This window comes from Chiloscyllium plagiosum, chromosome 42, assembly GCF_004010195.1.
Source record: "Chiloscyllium plagiosum isolate BGI_BamShark_2017 chromosome 42, ASM401019v2, whole genome shotgun sequence".
Classification (NCBI taxonomy): domain Eukaryota; kingdom Metazoa; phylum Chordata; class Chondrichthyes; order Orectolobiformes; family Hemiscylliidae; genus Chiloscyllium; species Chiloscyllium plagiosum.
This window is the reverse complement of record NC_057751.1, coordinates 3425907-3448531: the sequence shown is the minus strand read 5'-3', so window position 1 is coordinate 3448531 and position 22625 is coordinate 3425907. Positions and strand designations below refer to the sequence as shown.

The 22625-nt window shown below is 45.0% G+C and overlaps 1 protein-coding gene across 1 annotated transcript in view; it reads right to left on the bottom strand.

Moving 5' to 3' along the window:
- Positions 1–22625, bottom strand: part of bin3 (bridging integrator 3) — a 125355-nt gene that overhangs the window by 32076 nt on the left and 70654 nt on the right. Inside the window, exons 7-8 of the mRNA XM_043681204.1 lie at positions 21005–21146; positions 18519–18653 (exon numbers count right to left, since the gene is read on the bottom strand). Coding sequence (XP_043537139.1) covers positions 18519–18653; positions 21005–21146 — 277 coding nt within the window. The remainder of the gene's footprint in view (positions 1–18518; positions 18654–21004; positions 21147–22625) is intronic.

The window sequence follows — 22625 nt, the reverse complement described above, 5'->3', positions numbered from 1 at the left end:
CGTGGATGCAGCTCTGTACTGAGCAAGCTGCTGCTCTTGTTCAACATTCACAGAAATGGACGTGTAAAGAGGAGGTTGCAATTGCCAAAAAGATGGCAAAAGATTTGTGGCCCAGGTATACAATGCAAAACAGTGAAAGAAATATAGTTTCCCCCAGGTCTTTCAATCTATCTTTATCATTTCAAAGTTTCTCGATAACACTGATCTTGAAAAGATGGTGAATGGAGAGGAGGATAGAGCACAGAAGCAGAGTGGTGAAATGGACTGATAGGCATTAGAAACCACATCGCGTAATGTTCAAGGGGGCAAAAGAACACAGACTCAACATTGGTTTCCATCCAGAGGTCTCGAAACGTGATCGGTTAAATTGATAACGGAATTCATCTCCACATACCTTGATAGGACCCTGTCCCCCCTGGTCCACCACCCACGCCCTCAAGCTTCTCCATGATTTTAGGTTCCCCAGATCCCAATGGCTCATCTTCACCATGGACATCCAGTCTGTATACACCTCTACCGCTAAGACAAAGGCATCCAAGCCCTCCGTTTCTTCCTATCCCGACGCCCCCACCATTACCCTTCCACTCACACTCATTCGTTTGGCTGAACTGGTCCTCGCCCTCAACAATTCCTCCTTCAAATCCGCCCACTTCCTCCAGACCAAAGGGGTAGCCATGGGCACTCGCATGGGCCCCACCTATGCCTGCCTCTCTTAGTAAAAACAATGACTGCAGATGCTGGAAACCAGAGTCTAGATTAGAGTGGTTCAGGCAGCACCCAAGGAGCAGTAAAATCGACGTTTCGGGCAAAAGCCCTTCATCAGGAATACAGCTGTAATCCTGATGAAGGGCTGCCCGAAACGTCGATTTTACAGCTCATGCCTGCCTCTCTGCCAGGTCCGTGGAACAGTCCATCTTCTGTAGTTACATCGGCACCATTTCCCACCTTTTCCTCCGTTACATTGATAACTGTATTGGCAAGGAGTAGTAAAATCGACGTTTCGGGCAAAAGCCCTTCATCAGGAATACAGCTGTAATCCTGATGAAGGGCTGCCCGAAACGTCGATTTTACAGCTCATGCCTGCCTCTCTGCCAGGTCTGTGGAACAGTCCATCTTCTGTAGTTACATCGGCACCATTTCCCACCTTTTCCTCTGTTACATTGATAACTGTATTGGTGCCACCTTGTACTCCCACAAGGAGGTTGAACAGTTCATCAACTTCACCAACACATTCCACCCCAACCTTAAGTTCACCTGGACCATCTCAGACACCTCCTTCCTCTTCCCGGACCTCTCCATCTCCATCAACAGTGACCAACAATGGAATCTTCTACAAACCCACTGACTCCCACAGCTACCTGGGTTACACATCCTCCCATCCTGTCTTGTGTAAACATGCTATCCTTTATTCCCAAATCCTCCATCTCCACCGTATCTGCTCCCAGGAAGACCTGTTCCACCACAAAATACACCAGATGGCCTCCTTCTTTAAAGACTCCAATTTCTCCTCCCAGGTGGTCGATGATGCCCTCCAGCGCATCTCATGCATTTCTACACCGCCACCCTCAAATCCCACCCCTCCAACCGCAACAAGGAGAGAACCCCCCGGTGCGCACCTTCCACCCTACCAATCTTCACATAAACTGCATCATCCGCCGACATTTCTGCCACCTCCAAATGGACCCCACAACCAGGGATATATTTCTCTCCCCTCCCCTGTCCACTTTCCATAAAGACTGTTTCCTCCGCAAATCCCTCATCAGGTCCATGCCCCACAACGACCCACCCTCCCATCCTGGCACCTTCCCCTGCCACCGCAGAAACTGCAAAACCTCCACCCACACCTCCCCCCTCACCTCCATCCAAGGCCCAAAGGAGCCTTCCACATCCATCAGAGTTTTACCTGCACATCCTCACATGTCATTTACTATATCCATTCTCTCGATGTGGTTTCCTCTACATTGGGGAGACTGAACGCCTCCTCACAGAATGCTTCAGAGAACATCTCTAGGACACCCGCACCAACCAACCCCACTGCCCCATGGCTGAACACTTCAACTCCCCCTCCCACTCCGCCAAGGACATGCAGGTCCTGGTCCCTCTCATCACCACTCACTAACCACCTGACACCTGGAGGAAGAACACCTCATCTTCCGCCTTGGGATCCTCCAACTACACACTATCAATGTGGATTTCACAAGTTCCCTCATTTCCCCTCCCCCTTCTCTCAGATCCCACCTTCCAGCTCAACACCACTCTCATGACCTGTCCTACCTACCCAAAATCCTTCCTACCTATCTGCTCCACCCTCCTCTCCAAACTATCACCATTACCCCCATCCCCGACTACTGATCGCACTCTACCTCCTCCCCCACCTTGTTTATCTCACCAACCCCTCGGCTCATAAGCCTCATTCCTGATGAAGGGCTGTTGCCCAAAACGTTGATTCTCCTGCTCCTCGGATGCTGCCTGACCTGCTGTGCTTTTCCAGCACCCCACTCTCCACTCTGATCTCCAGCACCTGCAGTCCTCACTTTCTCCTGGTTAAATTGATCAGGCTGTCAACAAAGACATCTGGATTCTGGACATGATTTACAAAGAAATGAAAATTATGCCAAATCTTTCTAAAACACTGGTTCGGGCTCAGCTGAATAGACGTGTTGAATTCTGGGCATTAGTAATCAGAGAAAGATGGTGCTCTGGAGGGGATGGCCATGCAGAGGGTGAAAAGGAGATTTCTGAGGAAGGTCACAAAGAGCAGGATCTGCAGTGACAGAATCATAGAATCCCAACAGTATGGAAACAGGCCATTCGGCCCAACAAGTCCACGCTGACCCTCCAAAGAGTAACCCACCCAAACCTACCCCTTCCCCTATTATTCTACATTTATCCCTGACTCCTGTACCTAACCTACACATCCCTGAACACTACGGGCAATTTACCATGGCCAATCCACCCTGATCTGCACATCTTTGGATTGTGATAGGAAACCGGAGCACCCAGAGGAAACCCACTCTTCACTCCTGGTATCTTTTCATTGCACTGGGCCTTCAGACGAATGTTACCTTTCAGAGCGAAGACCATCCATCACAGAGCATCTTTACGATGGAAACATTGGAGAAAGTCGCATTTCCTCCTTGAAGCAGAACAGAGAAGGGCAAGAGCAACTGAAGAAAGGTGTTCCAAATCATGAAGTCAGGTCAGTACCTCAATTAACTGTAAAAGGGTCAAAGAGCCAGGCGGGAGGTGCAGAGACATGACCTCGTGTGAGGCACAGTACATTGCCTGAAAGGGCAATGAATGAATGACTCCACCTCCAATAGCTTCTGAGGCAGAGGGTACCGAAGTTACACAAGTCTCTGAAATGGATCTTCCCCACACCTCTGTCCTGAAAGGGATATCAATGGGGAATTGATAGTGGTATTATGGCTGGACTACTAATCCAGAGACCCAGATAGTGTTCTGGGCACCTGGATTCAAATCCTGCCACACCAGATGGTGCAATTTGAATGCAATATTAATCTGGAATGAGAGTCTAACAATGACCATGAATCCATCGTCAATTGTCAGAAAAACCCATCTGGTTCACTAATGTCCTTTAGGGAAGGAAATCTCCCATCTGAGCCTCGCCTACATGTGACTCCAGTTCCCCAGCAATGTGGTTGCCTCTTAACTGCCCTCTGGGCAATTAAGGATGGACAATAAATGCTGCCTGAGCATTTGAATTTTTAAAACAATTAAGTAGTATGCCCTGGTTCTTGATTCACCCATAAGATCCTTTCATTCCATGTTGTCAAGGGCATTTAGCATCTCCTAAGGGCACAACCACTGGACCAGAAGAGCACTCTTCACAATCATATATATTGCAATCAAGTCACCACTCATTCTTCTAAACCTCAGTGAAAACAAACCCAGCCTCTTCAACCCTTTCCTCATGAGACAACCTGCTCATTCCAATCATCAAGCTGGTAAAACCTTGTCTGAACTGTCTCCAATGCAGTTACAACCTTCCTGAAATAAGGAGACTGAAACTACACACAGTAATTGAGATAGAATTGCACCAATTCCCTGTATAACTGAAACAGAACATCCTTACTTGGATGCACAAAACAGAAACTGCTGAACGTAGTCCCTGTGGAGAGAAAGCAGATTTAACATTTCAAGCACAATAACCCTTCTGCAGGGTCTGCAATTCTGTTTTATTTTATCCTTCCTTTTACGTTCAAGTCCTTTGTAATTAAGGACAGGATCTAATTCGACTTCTTCATAACTGGCAACACTTGGAAACTGGCTGATTGTGACCCGTACACAGTCATCCCCCAGTTCTCAGTCATGCTCAACTTTTTTATTTCTCTGACCAAAGTGAGCAAAGCCGCATTTTCCCACATTCTGCTCCATTTGCCAGAGTTTTGCCCACTCACGAACTACTGACATCCTCCTTCTGCCACCTTCACACCATTCCGACTCACCTACCCACACGGGTGTCACCCACAGATTTAGCCACCATGCCATCAATCCCTTCAGCTAAGTTATGGATATTGTCTGGAAATGCTGAGGGCCCAGTCCAGAGCCCTGTGGGATTCCTCTCGTAACATGTCCCTGAGCAGAAAAACACCCAGTGAGACATATGCTCTATATTGTGCCTTCAGTCAACCTTCGAGCCATGCTAAAATGTCACCACATACACCACGGGCTCCCTACTTTGGGCAACAATCTCTTCTGTGGTAGCTGATTAAATGCTTACTATAAACCCCACAGAATGTACATTAACCGGCTCCCCTTGACCCAGAAGTTCCTTCGAAGAACTCCAACAAACTGGTGAAACATGATTTCTCCTTCGCAGACTTTCTGATTACCTTGCAATTTTCGAGGTGCACAGCAAAAAAAACCTCTTCAACAACCGCACTGCCTATGACAGATGTCAGGTTAACCCGCCCGTCACTTCCCATTTTCCTGACTCCCTTCCTTCTCAAAAACAAAGCCTCAATGGGTCACCGTGACGATCTGAATTGCCCAAAAGTGTGACTTCTACACGTCACTACTTCCCTTCCCCCGACACAAAGATAGAGAAGTAAACCACACAGGCAGAAAGCAACCTTTGAATGTGACCCAAACTTTCCAACAAAGCTCGGAGGAACATTTCCATCAGGTTAAAGAAAATGCTAATCCCTAAATACCACATTTTAGACTTCATTAAACATAGAACAGCACAGTACAGGCCCTTCAGCCCTCGAAGTTGTGCCAACCTTTTATCCTATTCTGAGGTCAAACTAATCTACAGAACCCTCCATTTTACCACCATCCATGTGTCTATCCAAGTGTCACTTCAATGTCCCTCATGTAACTGACTCTACTACTACCACAGGCAGTGCACTCCACGCACCCATCACTCTCAGTGACAAGAACCTACCTCTGACATCTCCCCGAAATCTTTCTCCAATTACCTTAACATGATGCTTCCTTGAGATAGCCATTTCTACCATGGGAAAAAGTCTCTGGCTATCAACTCTATCTGTGCCTCTCAACATCTTGTATACCTCTATCAAGTCGCCTCTCCTCCTTCATCACCCTAATGAGGAAAGCCCTAACTCCCTCAACCATCCAGTCCAGTCCGTGCCTTCCAGTCCAGGCAGTATCCTGGTAAACCACCTCTGCACCCTCTCGAAAGCTTCCACATCCTTCTTAAAATGAGGCGATCAGAAGTGAACACAATATTCCAAGTGTGGTCTAACCAGGACTCTACAGAGCTGCAACATAACCTCATGGTGCTTAAACTCAGTCCCCCTGCTAATGAAAGCCAACACACCATATGCCTTCTTAACAACCCTATCAACCTGGGTGGAAACTCTGAGGGATCTATGGACGTGGACTCCAAGGTCCCTCTGTTCCTCTACACTGCCAAAGATCCTGCTTTTAACCCTGCATTCAAATTTGACCTTTGAAAATCAATCACTTCACACTTTTCCAGGTTGAACTCCATCTGCCACTTCTCAGCCCAGTTCTACATTCTGTCAATGTCCTGTTGCAACCTACAACAGCCCTCCACACTATCCACCACTCCACCAACCTTCATGCCACCAGCAAACATACTGATCCACCCTTCCACTTGCTCATCCAAGTCATTTATAAATATCACAAAGAACATAAGTCCCAGAAGCGATCCCTGTGGAACACCACTGGTCACCGAGCACCAGGCTGAATACTTTCCACCTATTACCACTCTCTGTCTTCTATGGGCCAGCCAATTCTGTATCCAGATAGCCAGGTTTCCCTGTATCCCATGCCTCCTTACTTTCTGAATGAGCCTACCATGGGGAATCTTATCAAACACCTTGCTAAAATCCATGGACACCACATCCACTGCTCTCTGTCATCAATGTGTTTTGTCACACCCTTAAAGAACTCAGTGAGGTTTGTGAGGCATGATTTGCCCCTCATATAGCCTTGTTGACCATCTCTAATCAAACTAGGGTTTTCCAAGTAATCTTAAATCCTGTCTCTCAGAATCCTCTCCAATAATATGTCTACCACTGATGCAAGAATGACTAGTCTGTAATTCCCAGGATTATCGCCATTCGCTTTCTTGGGAATAACATTTGCCACCCTCCAGTCATCTGGCACTACTCTGGTGGACAGTGAGGATGCAAAGATCATTGTCAAAAGTGCAGCAATCTCTCCCCTCGCTTCCTGGGTGTATCCCATCTGGCCCAATGGACTTCTCTATCCTCATGTTTTTCAAAATTTTCAGCATATCCTCCTTCTTAACATCAACCTGTTTGGGTATATCAGCCTTGTTCATGCTGTCCTCACAAACAACAAGGTCCCTCTCAGTAGAGAATACTGAAGCAAAGTATTCAGAAAAGACCTTTCCACCTCCCATGACTCCAGGCACAAGTTCCCCCTGATTGGCCCTCCCCTCACTCTGGCTATCCTCCTGTTCCTTACATAACTGTAGAATGCCTGAGCATTTTCCTTAATCCGACCCACCAGGGCTTTCTCATGCCCCCGTCCAGCTCTCCTAAGTACATTCTTCAGTTCCTTCCTGGCTACCTTGTAACTCTCTCTCGAGACCTGTCTGATCCTTGTCTCCTCAAAATTAAGTAAGCTTCCTTCTTCCTCTTGACTAGGTGTCCCACATCCCTTGTCATCCAAGGTTCTTTCACCCTCCCATCCCTTCCTTGCCTCAGTGGGACAAACCTGTCCAGCACGATCAGCAGGTGTTTCCTAAACAACCTCCACATTTCTGTACTGCATTTCCCTGAAAATATCTGTTCCCAATTTATGCCTCACAGTTCCTGCCTAATAGCATTGTATTTCCTCTTCATCCAATTAAATACTTTCTCATACCGCCTGCTCCTAGCCCTCTCCAAGACGATAGTAAAGGTGAGGGAGTTATGGTGACTATCACAGAAATGTTCTCCTCGATCGGACACCTGACCTACTTCGTTGCTAAGTACCAAATCCAATATGGCCTCCCCTCTACTCGGCCTATCTACATATTGAGGCAGGAATCCTTCTTGGACACATCCGACAAAAACTACTCCATCCACACTATTTCAACTAAGGAGGTTGCAATCAACATTAGGAAAGTTAAAGTTATTGACATGAAAGAACCACAACCATGAACATGTTTCACCGCAGTAACATATCAACCTGCTGCACACTCTGCTCAGAAATCAAATACAGAGGGGTGAAACATTGTTGTTCAAGTGCAGGAGGAATACTCAAGGCTGAACAATCAGGAGTCAAACGCAAAATCTCAAACCATATTCAATCAGATCTCCAACACTGTTCATAATCTGAACCACTTGCTTCACACGTAATTAACCAAACAGGTTTATTCTCTGATCTTTGATGAACATGTTACAGGGAGCACAGTTGATGTAACACAGCATGCTCCAAAGAATTAGAGGCAGTGCTCATGGATAGCATTCTGCAATCTAAATTTGCAAGACAACAGCTAAATACCTCAGCTGTCTTTTGAAAGTAGCATCATCATAAACAGTCCTGTCTATGTTTTTAATACTTGACATTTGTTGACAACACGCTAACTCATCTGGACTGTGTGGCTTGGAGCTCAGGGCTTGTAGTCATTGCTCCTGAGCCTATACCACAAAATCCAGTCCAATTAAAAGGGGGCGTCCACAGCACTGTTCGACAATCAGGACTGAGCAATTGGCCCACTGTCGGGGGGTCAGTGCTGAGGGAGTGCCACACTGTGCACTGTCAGAGGGTCAATACTGAGGGAGTGCTGCACTGTCGGGGGTTCAGTGCTAAGGGAGTGCTGCACTGTCAGAGGGTCCGTACTGGAGCGAGTGCTGCACTGTCCAAGGTCCAGTCCTAAGAGAATTCCCCACTGTGGGAGAGCCACACTGTTGGAGCTCCACCCTGTCACGGCTGCCCTTTTTGAGATGGTATTTCCAACAGAGGACATCAAAGATTTAATAGTTCATACCAGTGTGCTGGATAATGGTTATCTCAAGACAAAGTATTAATGTTAAAAGAGAAATCCAAACATACAGCTATTGTCTCAAACAGGTGAAGCACAAGATTACACACATTTATATTTGCTGCACCAGAATTAAACAAAGCACACTGTTAATTTAACATCATTTATGTATCGGAAACAGGTTTTAGAACCTAAAAGTCTCAACAGAGCTCTGCTCATTCTGAATTTAAATGCACACAACAGTTCTACGTTCATGACACGATTTTGTGCCTCATTCATTTCCTTTGAGAGTACCAAGCTCTCAGAAATTCACCTGGATTATTCTCAATAATCCTGCTATTCTGAGATATAAAATTGTTTACAGACCTTCGACAAGCATCTAGTTCAGCAAACTACTTCCATTGAAGCATTTCATAATTGAAGGCATCAATATTCAAGAACCAGCTCATTGCTTTCTTCCTTAGCAAGTCCAAAAGCAGGAAACACCCATGCTTCCTTAAGCCTTTGGTTGATGGCCTCAGGTTTTAACCAGCACAAACTGCTGGTCGCTTTGTCTTCTGGCCAGTGGAGGCCCAGAGAAACCCAACATAAGAGGTACCGACACCTTCACCCAGCTCCACAGCAATGGTCCACAGCTCGAGATTCAAACCCATCTTTCACATTTTCCTGACACGCCCATTGATCTGTAAAGTATATAGATACCGCAACGAAAAATGTGAGATGCATGTGCACATCTAAACATTTTTGTTCACAGAGTTTTGATTTTGAACTGGTGATTTAAGGATTTATTCGATTAAGAATTAACTGGGCCAGCCTTTTCAAAACCATTTCTTTGAACCAGTAGGTGCCAGAAGGCCTCCTGATCTATGAGCAGAACTGCACTCAGATTGCTGAATTTAATGGCAAGGGAAGGAAAAATACACGAAGCTATTAACATGGTCAAATCTTCAGCCTTGTGTGCTCCACTAAAATATCACCACACAAAATTAAGAAAATAAAATCTACTAAGGCAGATTTCAGTCTGGGACCTGACTTACAACAGGAATAACATCATCTGGGATCTTCAAAATGTTTGAAACACTTGCTCCCTTTATCAGCTGATCAGAATTCCATCCGTTTTTGGCTACTCATGCATAAGGACACCAGCAGACCTTGGATGGAGGTGTTAACCTGGCGCAAGGCCAACTATAACCAAATTAGGCAAACATTGGATAATGTGGATTGAAAGCAGCTCAGGGTAAATCCCCATTTGACACGTGGGAGTCTTCGAAGGACCAGTTAATTCGAGTACAGGACAAGCATGCTCATTCAGAAATGAAGGACAGGAATTGCAGGATTCCGGAACTGTACATGACAGGGGAAATTCTCAGCGAAGTCAAAAAGCAAGCATACCCAAGGTCTGGACAACTAAAAACGTACCAAGTTTGCTGTTCCTTGAAAACTATAGAGCAAGTAGCAAGGAGCTCACACAGGGAGTTAGAAGGGTGAAAAGGGACAATGAAATGTCCTTGACCAGCAAGGTTAAGGAGAATCCCAAGGTATTTTGTACATCCATTAGGAACAAGAGGGCTGCAAGAAAGAGCTTGACCGCTCAATGATGAAGGAGGGAGGTTAAGTGTACAGCCAGAGGGTGTCGGTGAGATCCTGAATGAGTACTTTACATCAGTATTCACCACAGAGAGCGACATGAAGGATTTGACATTAGGGAAAGAGGTGTGAATACTCTTGGACTGGTCAACATATTGAAGGAGGAAGTGTTGGGTGTCTTAAAACACATTAAGGCAGACAAGTTCCCATGGCCAGATGGGATCTATCCCCAGGATACTGTGAGAGACAAGGTGGGGGGGGGAATTAACTGGAACCTTAACAGATATCTTTGCCCTCAGGCAAGATTCTGGAGGACTGGAGAATGGTCACCATTGTTCCTTTGTTTCAGAAGCTAAACAGATAACACAGTAACGACGGGTTGGTAAGCCTGATGTCAGTGGTAGGGAAACTGTTGGAGAAGGTACTGAGAGACAGGATTTGTTCACTTTTGGAAGTGAATGGTCATGATTAGTGGGAAAACAGGAAAACTGGGAAAACTTTAAAAAGCAACAAAGAACTATGAAGCAAGCAACAAAAAAAGGAAAGATAGATGATGAATGCAAACTAGCACAGAATATAAAAACAGGAGGAAAAGGTTTGATAAATATATAAAACCGAAAAGGGTAGCTAAAGTGGACATGAGTCCCTTGCAGGATGAGACAGGGGAATTAATTTTGGAAAATGCTGAAATGGCCAAGGCTTTGAATAACTATTTTGTGTCAATCTTCACAGTGGAAGATGTGTCTGACATGCCAAAGCCTGACGTTGAGAATACAATGGGAGGTGAGGATACGATGGGAGGTGAGGATACGATGGGAGGTGAGGACCTCAATTCAATTGTTATCACTTTAAGGGTAGTGTTGAGCAAACGTGAGGGGCTAAAGGGAGATAAGTCCCCTGGTCCCGATGGAATGCATCCCAGGGTGCTGAAAGAAATGGTGGAAGTTCGAGTCGATGTGTTAGTTGATTGGACTCTAGGCAGGTCCTGCCAGACTGGAAGGCAGCATATGTCACGCCACTGTTTAAAAAAGGTGGGTAGGCAAAAGGAATGTAACTGTAGGCTAGTTCGCTTAACATCTATACTCGGGAAAATGCTTTCTATCATTAAAGAAGAAGTCGCGAGACATCTGGATGGAAAGGGTTCCATCAGGCAGACACAGCATGGATTCAGGAAGGGAAAGTCATGTTTGACAAACTTACTGGAGTTCTTTGAGGATGTTACAAGCGTGGTAGATGGAGAGGAACAGGTGGATGTTATATACTTAGATTTTCAGAAGGCGTTCGATAAGATGCCGCATAAAATACTCGTCCATACGATAAGAATGCATGGAGTTGTGGGGAATGTACTAGCATGGATACAGACTGGTTAACCAATAGAAAATAGAGACTTGGGACAAATAGGTGCTTCTCTCGTTGGAAACCAGCAGTGAGCAGGGTGCCGCATGGGTCGGTGTTAATACTTGTCCATACGATAAGAATGCATGGAGTTGTGGGGAATGTACTAGCATGGATACAGGACTGGTTAACCAATAGAAAACAGAGACTTGGGACAAATAGGTGCTTCTCTAGTTGGAAACCAGCAGTGAGCAGGGTGCCGCATGGGTCGGTGTTGGACCCGCAACTGTTCCTGATTTGTATAAATGATTTGGAAGAGGAGACAGAGTGTAACATATCCAAGTTTGCTGAAGACACTGAATTGAGTGGAAAGGCAAACTGTGCAGAGGTTGTGGAGGGTCTGCAGAGAGATTTCGATAGGTTAAGTGAACGGGCAAGGGTCGGGCAGACGGAGTACAATGTTGGTAATGGTGAGGTTATCCACTTTGGAAGTAAAAGTGGTCAGTCAGAGTATTAGATAAATGGTGATTGATTGCAGCATGCTGTTTGGCAGAGGGACTTAGGAATGGTCGGACAGGAATCACAAAAAGTTGATCTGCAGGTGCAGCAGCTAATCGGGAAGGCAAATGGAATATTAGCTTTCATTGCTTGAGGGACTGAACTTAAGAGCAGCGAGGTTCTCCTGCAATTGTACAAGGTGTTAGTGAGAACTGTGCGCAGTCCTGGCCTCCTTACTTGAGGAAGGATATACTGGCTTTGGAGAAGGTGCAGAGGAGGTTCACCAGGTTGATCCTAGAAATGAAGGGGTTATGAGGAGTGGTTGAGCCGCCTGGGACTGTAATCACTAGAATTTAGAAGAATGAGAGGGGATCTTTGAGAAACATATAAAATTATGAAAGGGATAGATAATAGTTGTAGGTTTGCTTGCTGAGCTGAAGGTTTGGTTTCAGACGTTTTGTCACCACGCTAGGTAATATCTTCAGTGAGCCTCCGGATGAAGCGTACATCCAGAACCTCAACCTGAGCTACAAATCTTCTCAAAACTAACTAACTGATAGTTCAGATAGAGGCAGGCAAGTTGTTTCTGCGGGTGGATGAGGCTAGGACAAGGGACATGGTGTCAAGATTAGGGGAAGTAGACTTCGGACAGAGATGAGGAGGAACTGCCTTTCCCAGAGAGTAGTGAATCTATGGAATTCTCTGCCCAAGGAAGCAGTAGAGGCAACTTCATGAAAGATATTCAAGACACAGCTGGATGGATGTTTGATTGGTGGGGGAATTGAGGGTTGTGGGGATAATGCAGGTAGCAGGAGCTGAGCCAATGGATAGATCAACCACAATCTTGATGAATGGCGGAACAGGTTCGACGGGCCAAATGGTCTCCTCCTGCTTCTATTACTATGAAACTCTGACTTGTTAGTCGGAAGCAGCATGGGTTTGTGCATGGAAGGTTGAGTTAATTGAGTTTTTTGAGGTGATGACAAGAATGATTGATAAGGGAAGGGCAGTGGATGTTGTCTGCATGAACTTCAGTGAAGTATTTGATAAGCTACCACATGGTAGGCTGAGACACAAGGTAGAGTCTTATGGGATCTGAGGTGAGGTGGCGAGATGGATACGGAGTCACTAAGAAGTCGAGCTGGAAAGGCACAGCAGATCAGCCAGCATCGGAGGAGCAGGATACTTGACATTTCAGGTCAGGATCCTTTATCAGTCCTGATGTAGGGTCGCAACCCGAAATGTCAACTTTCCTGCTTTACCGAAGCTGGCTGACCAATGCTGCTGTGCCCTTACAGCTCCACTTTGTATTAATTCTGACTTCCAACATCTGCAGTCCTTACTATCTCCAAGGAGATGGACACACAACTTGCTTGGTCATCGAAGACGAGAGTAGTGGAGAAAGGGTGTTTTTCGGAACGAAAATCAGTAACTCGTGGGATCAGTGCCAAAACCTATGCTGCTTGTGATATATAGAAATGATCTGGAAGAAATTGCAGGTGGTCTGATGAGGACGTTTGAGGATGACACCAAAATAGACAGAGTTGCACATCGTGAGGATGGTTGTCAAAGAATACAGCAGGACATGGGCAGAGAAATGACAGATGGAGTTTAATCTGGACAAGTGCAAGGTAATACATTTTGGAAGAAGAAATGCAAGTGTGAATTATACAATAAATGGCCGAACCCTTACAAGCAGTGACACACAGAGGGATCTGGGTGTATAGGTCCACAGATCCCTGAAAACAGCCACACAGGTCAATAAAAGGTAGCCAAGAGGGCATATTGCATTCTTGCCTTCATCAGCTGGGGCACTTAATATGAAAGTTGGCAAGTTCTGTTGCAGCTGTATAACACTTTAGTTTGACCACATTTAGAATATTGCATGCAGTCCTGGTCACCACACTACCACAAGGAAATGAATGCTGTGGAGAGGGTGCAGAGAAGGTGTTAAAGCTAAAGGCTGGGGTTCTCTTCCTGCTGCTGGAATTGCATGTAATCTATTTTCCTGAACTTGCCTTTGCCAAAGGTGTGTTTATAGAATGTTACTATATTGGAACAGTTAATTAGGAGTTGTTCATATAATATGTATGTATTATTTTGTTAAGCATTTGACTAGAGTTGCAGTGAAACCAATTCTTTTCTTTTTATTTTGTCTGTATTTTAACTCCAGTGTAAAAACAAAGTGTGTTTTCCTTCAAGACTGGGAATTTGACCCATTGAATTGCAGCCAGAACAAAATACCATTGACCTTTAAAATAAGAATAAGTTAGGGTCTAGACTATTTTCTTAATGTATCTCTGGTCAATAACACATGGAAGATGGTTTCTTCATAGACACATGAATAGAAGACCAATGGGGATAGAAACTGCATTTGGGTAATAACTAGTGGGTCTAAGTAAGGGCTGGGAGTCAGCACAGGATTGGTGGGCTGGAGGGCCTGTTTACATATTGTATTGTTCTTTGTTCAGATGCTTTTCAATCATGATCTGATTTACCCGTTTTCTCAACATCACAAACAAAAACAGGACAGTTTACCCCCTCCCCACTTCAAATTCTGCCTGTGTGAGGACACATCATGGGACCTTGGATGTTTAAGCATCTTCAATATCTGTAAAATTCCAAATTTTACAATATCAATAAAAGGTACATGCCTGGAGCAGGCAGACCCATGAAATTATACGTTTTGCCTGATACTGGGAGGAATCTTAAGTGGCGCTTAAACACTATCATAGACTAGATTAAACAATGATTTGTTTCTCTGCTGTATATGACAGTCAGAACAATGACAATGATTTTGCCATTTTGTCACAAGCCAGATAAGCGATGCACCTACAGACCCCATGGCAGAGTACTGTTCTTCCAATCCCCACAGTCAGGGTATTGAATCCTAGCCTCAACCATGTCACCTGAACCCACCACCTTCGGCATTAGCTTGGCAGGGTTTGTGGAAGCAACACAGCACATTGTCAGGCCACTTCAACATAGGACAAGAGGAGACATTTTGCTAACACTGCCCTCCAGAGAGAGAAAGAGAGAGAGAGACAGAGAGAATGAGTGTGTGTGTGTGTGTGTGTGAGAGAGAGAGAGAGAGTGAGAGAGAGAGAGAATGAGTCAGAGAGAGTGAGAGTATGTGTGTGTGTGTGAGAGAGAGAGAGAAGGAAGAGAATGTTAACAGCTGGAGATTCATAATCTTGAAGGCCAGTTGGTTCTGGCTAACGGATAATGAGAAGCTTTTTCCTTCGAACTTTGTGCCAAAAACACAGTCAGATTGTAGCTCTTCTCATGTGTGATAGAAATGTACCTTTCAACTTCAGAAATCAGCAAACAAGATTGAAATTAATGACTCACTTCCAAAGGAGGTTGCTTGGAAGATTTTGCTCTGACTGTGCAGGTCATTTTGGGGATGCAATGATTTCTTTTTGAAAAGAATCCAAATTAGTTGTGACTATTCTTCCTCGAACTGGAATTTTTCAAACTTGGATTGATTGGCTGCTGGATTTTGCAACTCAAGACGACAAAATAATGATCAAACCGAGAAGTAGCAGAAAATTAATTGGGATTTTAAACAATATGCTAATCAGGCAAGATGAAAGAAATCTCTGGGATGAAAAAGCTGCAAGTCAAACAACATGACTAAATTGGAGTGTTCAATACAGAAGTCACAGCTCAAGCTCGGAACGCTGAAATTTTGGGAACTGACTTCCTTCACAGCAAGCTGCAGCAACGGCTGATGCTTCTCTCTCCATCTTTAGCCGACAAATTATCAATGGGAGTCTAGCAATAACTGACCAGAGGGCACAGTACAATCCATGTACTTAGGTTTCAACTGGATTCACATGCTTGCCCTGCAGCCTTGCACACTGACCAAGGTGGCACATAGATTTGATTTCACTATGCCTCTTGGCAATGAAATTTCTCCCTGATCCTGTGGCTCTCACAATGCGATCGGTCACCCCCTCAGGTCAGTTCACTTCTGCACAGTTCCCAAGAATGTAAACCTGCACACAGTCGTCAGCGAGCTGACAATAATACAATTCAAGAATTTGACTTCAGAGTTTAACTTGAGAATGAGAGTTGTATGACTTGGATGTCCTGTGGAACTTTCCATAGGTGTGGTTCTGAACTATGAGACAAGTACTGCTGAACGTGCCTGCCAGTTTCAAACAGAACCTTCACTTCAAACACCAAACACATCCAAAACAGAAATGTAATCCCTAGTATTGTTGGAATACACACCTAACTCACTGCACCAGGACACCAACACAGATTTGACATACTTCCCCAGAGGCAGGTGAAAGAGTTTTCCCACGTCATGTATGTAACAAGTTCAAATCGCAGAAGAATTTATGATTAGATGATTCAAAAGTTCAAACAATCCAGACAATAAACTCATCAAGGGGATGCACCTAATGAACAGCAGGTTCTGCAAGAACTAGAAAACAGGGGAAGTTCCCCTTCATTTCCATAATAATACACTGAAATGGTATGATGAGGTTCCTTCAATTCCTGGAGGATAGGAATCCAAATTAGAAGGATACATAATCCCATCCACCCTGATTGGGAGCAAAAAATCTATCCAACAGTTATGGACTGATCAATTCCACAATGTATTCTGAAAAACTGAACACGGTTTGCAACATGCAACCATTAAGATGAAGCAAATTACCTTCTCATTTATGAGACAGCCAGAGTCATTTACAGCACAAAAAGAGACCTCTCAGCCCACTGAATTCATGCCAGCTCTCTGAGACTGAAACAATCCACCCACAGGGTGAGATTCAAAGTTGTGCAAACCCACAGCTGCTCAGTCATCAAAGTGACACAGTATAAGATCCCGACAAAACATAGTCATAGAGTCATAGAGATGTACGGCAAGGAAACAGATCCTTCGGTTCAACTTGTCCATGCCGACCAGATATCCTAACCCAATCTAGTCCCACCAGCCAACACCCGGCCTGTATTCCTCCAAACCCTTCCTATTCATAAACCCATCCAAATGCTTTTTAAATGTTGTCATTGTACCAGCCTCCACCACTTCCTCTGGCAGCTCATTCCAGACACGTACCAGCCTCTGTGTGAAAAAGTTGCCCCTTAGGTCCCTTTTATATCTTGCCCCTCTCACCCTAAACCTATGCCGTCTAGTTCTGGACTCCCCCACCCCAGGGAAAAGACTTGTCTATTTATCCTATCCATGCCCTTCATGATTTTATAAACCTCTAAGAGGTCACCCCTCAACGCTCCAGGTAAAACAGCCCCAGCCCATCAACCTCTCCCTATAGCTCAAACCCTCCAACCCAGGCAACATCCTTGTAAATCTTTTCTGAACCCTTTCAAGTTTCACAACATCTTTCCGATAGGAAGGAGACCAGAATTGCATGCAACATTCCAACAGTTGCCTAACCGATGTCTTGTACAGCCGCAACATGACCTCCAAACTCCTATACTCAATACTCCTGGTCCAGATCCTGTTGTAATCGGAGGTAACCCTCTTCGCTGTCCACTGCACCTCCAATTTTGATGTCATCTGCAAACTTACTAACTGTACCTCTTACGCTCGCATCCAAATCATTTATGTAAATGACATAAAGTCGAGGACCCAGCACCGATCTTTGTGGCACTCCACTGGTCACAGGCCTCCAATCTGAAAAACAACCCTCCACCACCACCCTCTGTCTTCTACCTTTGAGCCAGTTCTGTATCCAAATGGCTAGTTCTCCCTGTATTCCGTGAGCTCTAACCTTGCTAACCAGTCTCCCATGGGGAACCTTGTCGAACGCCTTACTGAAGTCCATATCGATCACAATCGACCACTCTGCCCTCATCAATCCTCTTTGTTACTTCCTCAAAAAACTCAATCAAGTTTGTAAGACATGATTTCCCATGCACAAAGGCATGTTGACTATCCCTAATCAATTCCTTGCCCTGTCCTTCAGGATTCTCTCCAACAACTTGCCCACCACCAATGTCAGGCTCACTGGTCTACTGTTTCCTGGCTTGTCTTTACCGCCCTTCTTAAACAGTGGCATCACGTTAGCCAACCTCCAGTCTTCTGGCACCTCACCTGTAACTATCGAGGATACAAATATCTCAGCAAGGGGCTCAGCAATCACTTCCCTAGCTTCCCACAGAATTCTAGGGTACACCTGATGAGGTCCTGCGGATTTATCCACTTTAACACGTTTCAAGATATCCAGCACTTCCTCCTCTGTAATATGGACATTTTTCAAGATGGCACCATCTATTTCTCCACATTCCAAAATAATATGAGATTCAACCAACAGGTTGATATTTTCATTCTCAGAAATGCAGTAGTCCACTCAAATGTTCAGCTGAGACAAACGCAAGAATTGGAGCAGGTGTAGACTATTTGGAATGTGAACAAAAGTCTTTGGGTTGAGGAAGAGTTATAGCAAGCCTCCTCGTGAGGCACATCAGACTGAACCATCACACAAAGCACTCAAACCTCTCTAAGCAAGAGGACATATGCAGATCCTGTGAAACAAAAGTCCCATCACGACTGATGGGCAGGGAACTGAGAATCCATTCTCCTGTTGCACAGGGCACTGCTTATTCCAAGCAACTCGTGACCAATTCACAGTAAAGAAACGGTGTTGAGAGTGTCAAAAAGACAAGGCGAGGTGCGTACCTGGGCACGAATCAGTGCTTCAAAGCTTGGCTGGAAATAATCAATGCGGCTGTTGTAAAATTTTGGCATCTCTTCAAGCAGCTGCTTGTTTTTGGCTTCAAAATCCTCACGGACTGGCTTCAGCTCCTCTCTCGCCTAGGAAATGAAAATACCAAAGACATGTGATCTTGGGGTTTTGTCCCAAATTTTAAGCTGACTCTGAGGAACAAAAACTGGAAATAGCTGTGAACAACGGAAGAGAAAGTGAATGTCACATTGTCAAATTCAGCTGAACCTGCTTCAAGTTTGAAAGCAATTCTCAACGTCAATGAGGAACATGGTCGAAGAAAAACACAGTCAAGTCATGGAACCATGTATTTTTTAGACATGAAGCGTGTCAATTATACTTTTATTGGGTGGAGAAAAATAGAAATGGCATCATGGCTTAGCAAGAGGCAGACAGACATGTTGCTGACCTTATCAACAGGCATGCTGCCCAATCTATTCATTGTGTACTCATCAGCACAAATGCAAGAATACCACATTTCAAAAGCAGTTTTTCCTTCATTCACCGATGGCCAACAATTCCCTGGTGCACTCTGCATGGCAACATATCAATCGATGAGCCATCAGCACCCTTTCCCCATGCAGTATAAATCGCTGCCCCCTTGAAACTTGGCACTCTTGCATCTGTCCTGATGAATGCTCACCAAAACGCTTCAATAGCATACTGCCTCGTTAAGGAGTGCTCAACTTCGTCACCAACAAGAGACACAAATTTGTCAAGGAAGGTATTTGTGTGCATTACAATAAAGAAACAAACAGATATGATGAGCTGAAATAGTTGAACCTTGTAATGTATTTCAGGTTGTCAGCTTTAATAACTCTCTCTGAATCAATTTACTCAAATAATCAGGAGGAACTTCCATTCAATTCTAATTAACCTGGATAAGTAGCCTCATGTTACAGAGGGGATATCATTGCTAAGCATTATTTCGGGAATAAAATTTTGTCATAATGTTATCTGTCTCCCATTTCTTTGGCATTACAACATTTGGAATTTTGCTTTGTTTTCGATGCCCAAGGTACGTAAACTGAGAGAGGGGAGATTATACTCCAACTGTCCAAAACTCTGGCAAGGCTTGGAGGATTGTATACAATTCTGATCTCCATATTTCAGCAGAATGTGATCACATGACAGATCTATTGGGGTGTTTCCACAAATAAAGACCATGAGCTTTTCGAAAGATTGGATAGGCTGAGCTCTTGTTTAGACTTCACTGTGCTATATAAAGTTAGGAAGGGGCCAATATGGAGTAGATAAGGGAGGACACTCCTTCCATGAACAGAGGACAGCAACCAGATTGAGATGGATTGGGAGAAGGGTCAGGGAGGAGTTGAACAGAAATGTTTTCACCCCAATAGTTGTGAATGTCTGCAGTTGTGAATATCTACCATCCCTCAAGGGTGGTACAAACAGAAACCCATCATTTTACCCTAAATCTTGGATATGCACCTTCCAGAGGGCAATCTCCAAGGTGCTGCGCAAAGCCTATTCTTCAGCTAGTACAGACACAAATGACAGAATGGCCTCCTGCTGTACCACATGCCTTGGAAGGAGCTACCTGCTTGAACTGAAAGTACCTCCATACTTGCTGGGTTCTCAGACAGACTACCCAGCCTATTACCTCCCTGGTTTGTGTTTTGTTCATGTCTGCTGTTTCCCTCTGCTTTCATCTCCACAGCTCGCTCTTTGCCTTTTCCTGGTATCCCTTGCCCCTGCATTGCAGCTCCCTTGATAGCTGTGGACAGTTATCGGACAGTCAGATACTTTGGTCTCATGGTCACCAGGGTAGAGCTTGCTAATCTAGACTGAGCAGCAGTGCAGAACATTCAGTGACATGGGAGTGGGATCATAGGCTTCAGTTCCACAAAACCGTTGATCACCCCATCATGTCTGCACATCTTGAGGTGGCACAGTGCCGATGGTTAGCACTGCTACCTCACAGTGCTCGGGACCTGTGTTTGATTCCACCCTTGGGCGACTGTCTGTGTGGAGCTTGCACATTCCCCTCTGCCTGCCTGGGTTTCCTCTAGCCGCTCTGGTTTCCTTCCACAGGCTAGGTGGATTGCCATGGGAAAAGCAGGGTTACAGGGATAGAGGGGGTGGTGGGTCGAGGTGGGATGCTCTGTGGAGGGAAGGCATGGACTTGATGGGCAAAATGGCGTCTGTCTGCACTGTCGTGATCCTACGATCTGGATTGCAGCTAGTCTCCTTGTTGCACACATGCCCGAACAATATTTAGATTCAAAGGCAATTGACTTTTGTCTGCCCATAGAGAGAGAAGTCCATGTGAAGTTATCAGTCTCTTACTTCCTTCCCACAAAAGCCCCCTTTAAGTGGTTGGAACTATCTGCACTTCACGAGTGAACCTTGCAGGGCCCAAATTACATCTGCTACATCATCAAACATCAGCAACCCCTCAAGGCTGCGGGTCTCAGCTTACCTGGTGAAGCTTCACCAGTACAGGGCCAGACTTATCCTTTTCTTCATACTTCTCCACTTTGGACTGTAACCTTTTGTAGTCTTGTAAAGTCTGCTCTCGCCTCTTCACTGCCATGTTGAGACTTGGGAAGACGTTACTGAACCTTGGTAATGACAGAAGAAAACACAATTGAAGATAAGGTGCTGAAATGCTCCAATTATGGCCTTAACCATGGTACACTGTGCTTGGTTAGCTCACTTGATGGATGGCTGCTTTGTGATACACAAGGACTTCAATAGTGTGCTGTCCACCACTGACGCTCACTTGCAGCGGTGCATACCATCTACAAAGTGCTCTGCAGGAATTCACACTGTGCTTGGTTAGCTCACTTGATGGATGGCTGCTTTGTGATACACAAGGACTTCAATAGTGTGCTGTCCACCACTGACGCTCACTTGCAGCGGTGCATACCATCTACAAAGTGCTCTGCAGGAATTCATCAAGGGTCGTGTGAAAGCTCTTTCCAAGCCCAGAGCCACACCACTGAGAAGGACAAGGCTAACAGATACACAGAAACACCACCCACTGCAAGCTCCCCACCCCCCAGCATCCTGAATTGGCTACGTATCTCACTGACATTAAGTCAAAATCCTGAAAGTCCATTCCGTACAGGAGCAGGACTGCAGCGCTTCAAGAAGGCAGCTCAACACCACCTTCTCAAGGCTAATTAGGAATAAGCAATCAATGCTGGTTCAGTCAGCAATGCCCACATTCCATGAATAAAGATAGTAAAGGTTATTATGGTACATTTTAAATACTGTTGCAACTCTCCTTCTTGATCATGCTCATTCTGAGAAGACCCATTTCCAACTGGTTAATTCATTTGTATTTTAATGCTAATCGATGTGCTGCATTTGCTCCTGTGGTTTTAGATTTCCTTGACAAGTTTTCATGAAGGAATTCTAGTTCACAGGCATGAGAAGCAGAATAAGTACATAAAACCTCAACACATATCCAGCACGAGTGTGACAAAGTTTCTCCTTTCACAAGGTTATGTTGTCCTATTTTTTCAGAGAGGTCATAAACGACACAGACTCCAAGAAGTCTGGGGTTGAAGGGTTTTTGGGGCCAATGTGATAATAACTAACAGATACTGCCTCAAGTAGAGGCTTTCAAGTTTAACAAACCCTTGTCCAATGAAAGGGGAGCAGCCAGCTCTCCCAGCTCAGCTTCTCTCTGGTTTGGTTTGGGTTTTAGCAGTATTGTGGAAAAAGCTGCTGGACCCAAAGGAGTAGGTCCAGGCTGGTACTCTCTCTCTGACCTCTCTCCTGGAAGACCCCGGGTTTGGTTTTACCTTTTGCTTATGGGGATTATTGCAAGTATTTGGAACAGCATCATTAAATGGGGATTGTCTGTTGGGTTTTCGGAGAGGTTAAGTTACTCAGTATTCTGTTTTCTGTGGTTTGTGTTTCATTCGGTACTCTTGTAAATAAATTCTATCCTGTTTAAACTTAAGTGGTTGGGCCAGCTACATCCCTCCTGGAATATCCACACTACACCTGCTTAAAACAATTTGCAAGGTTCGAGTCTGGGCTACTTTCTTGAAATGTTGAGAGGGGCTCTGGCCTGGTCCATAACAAGT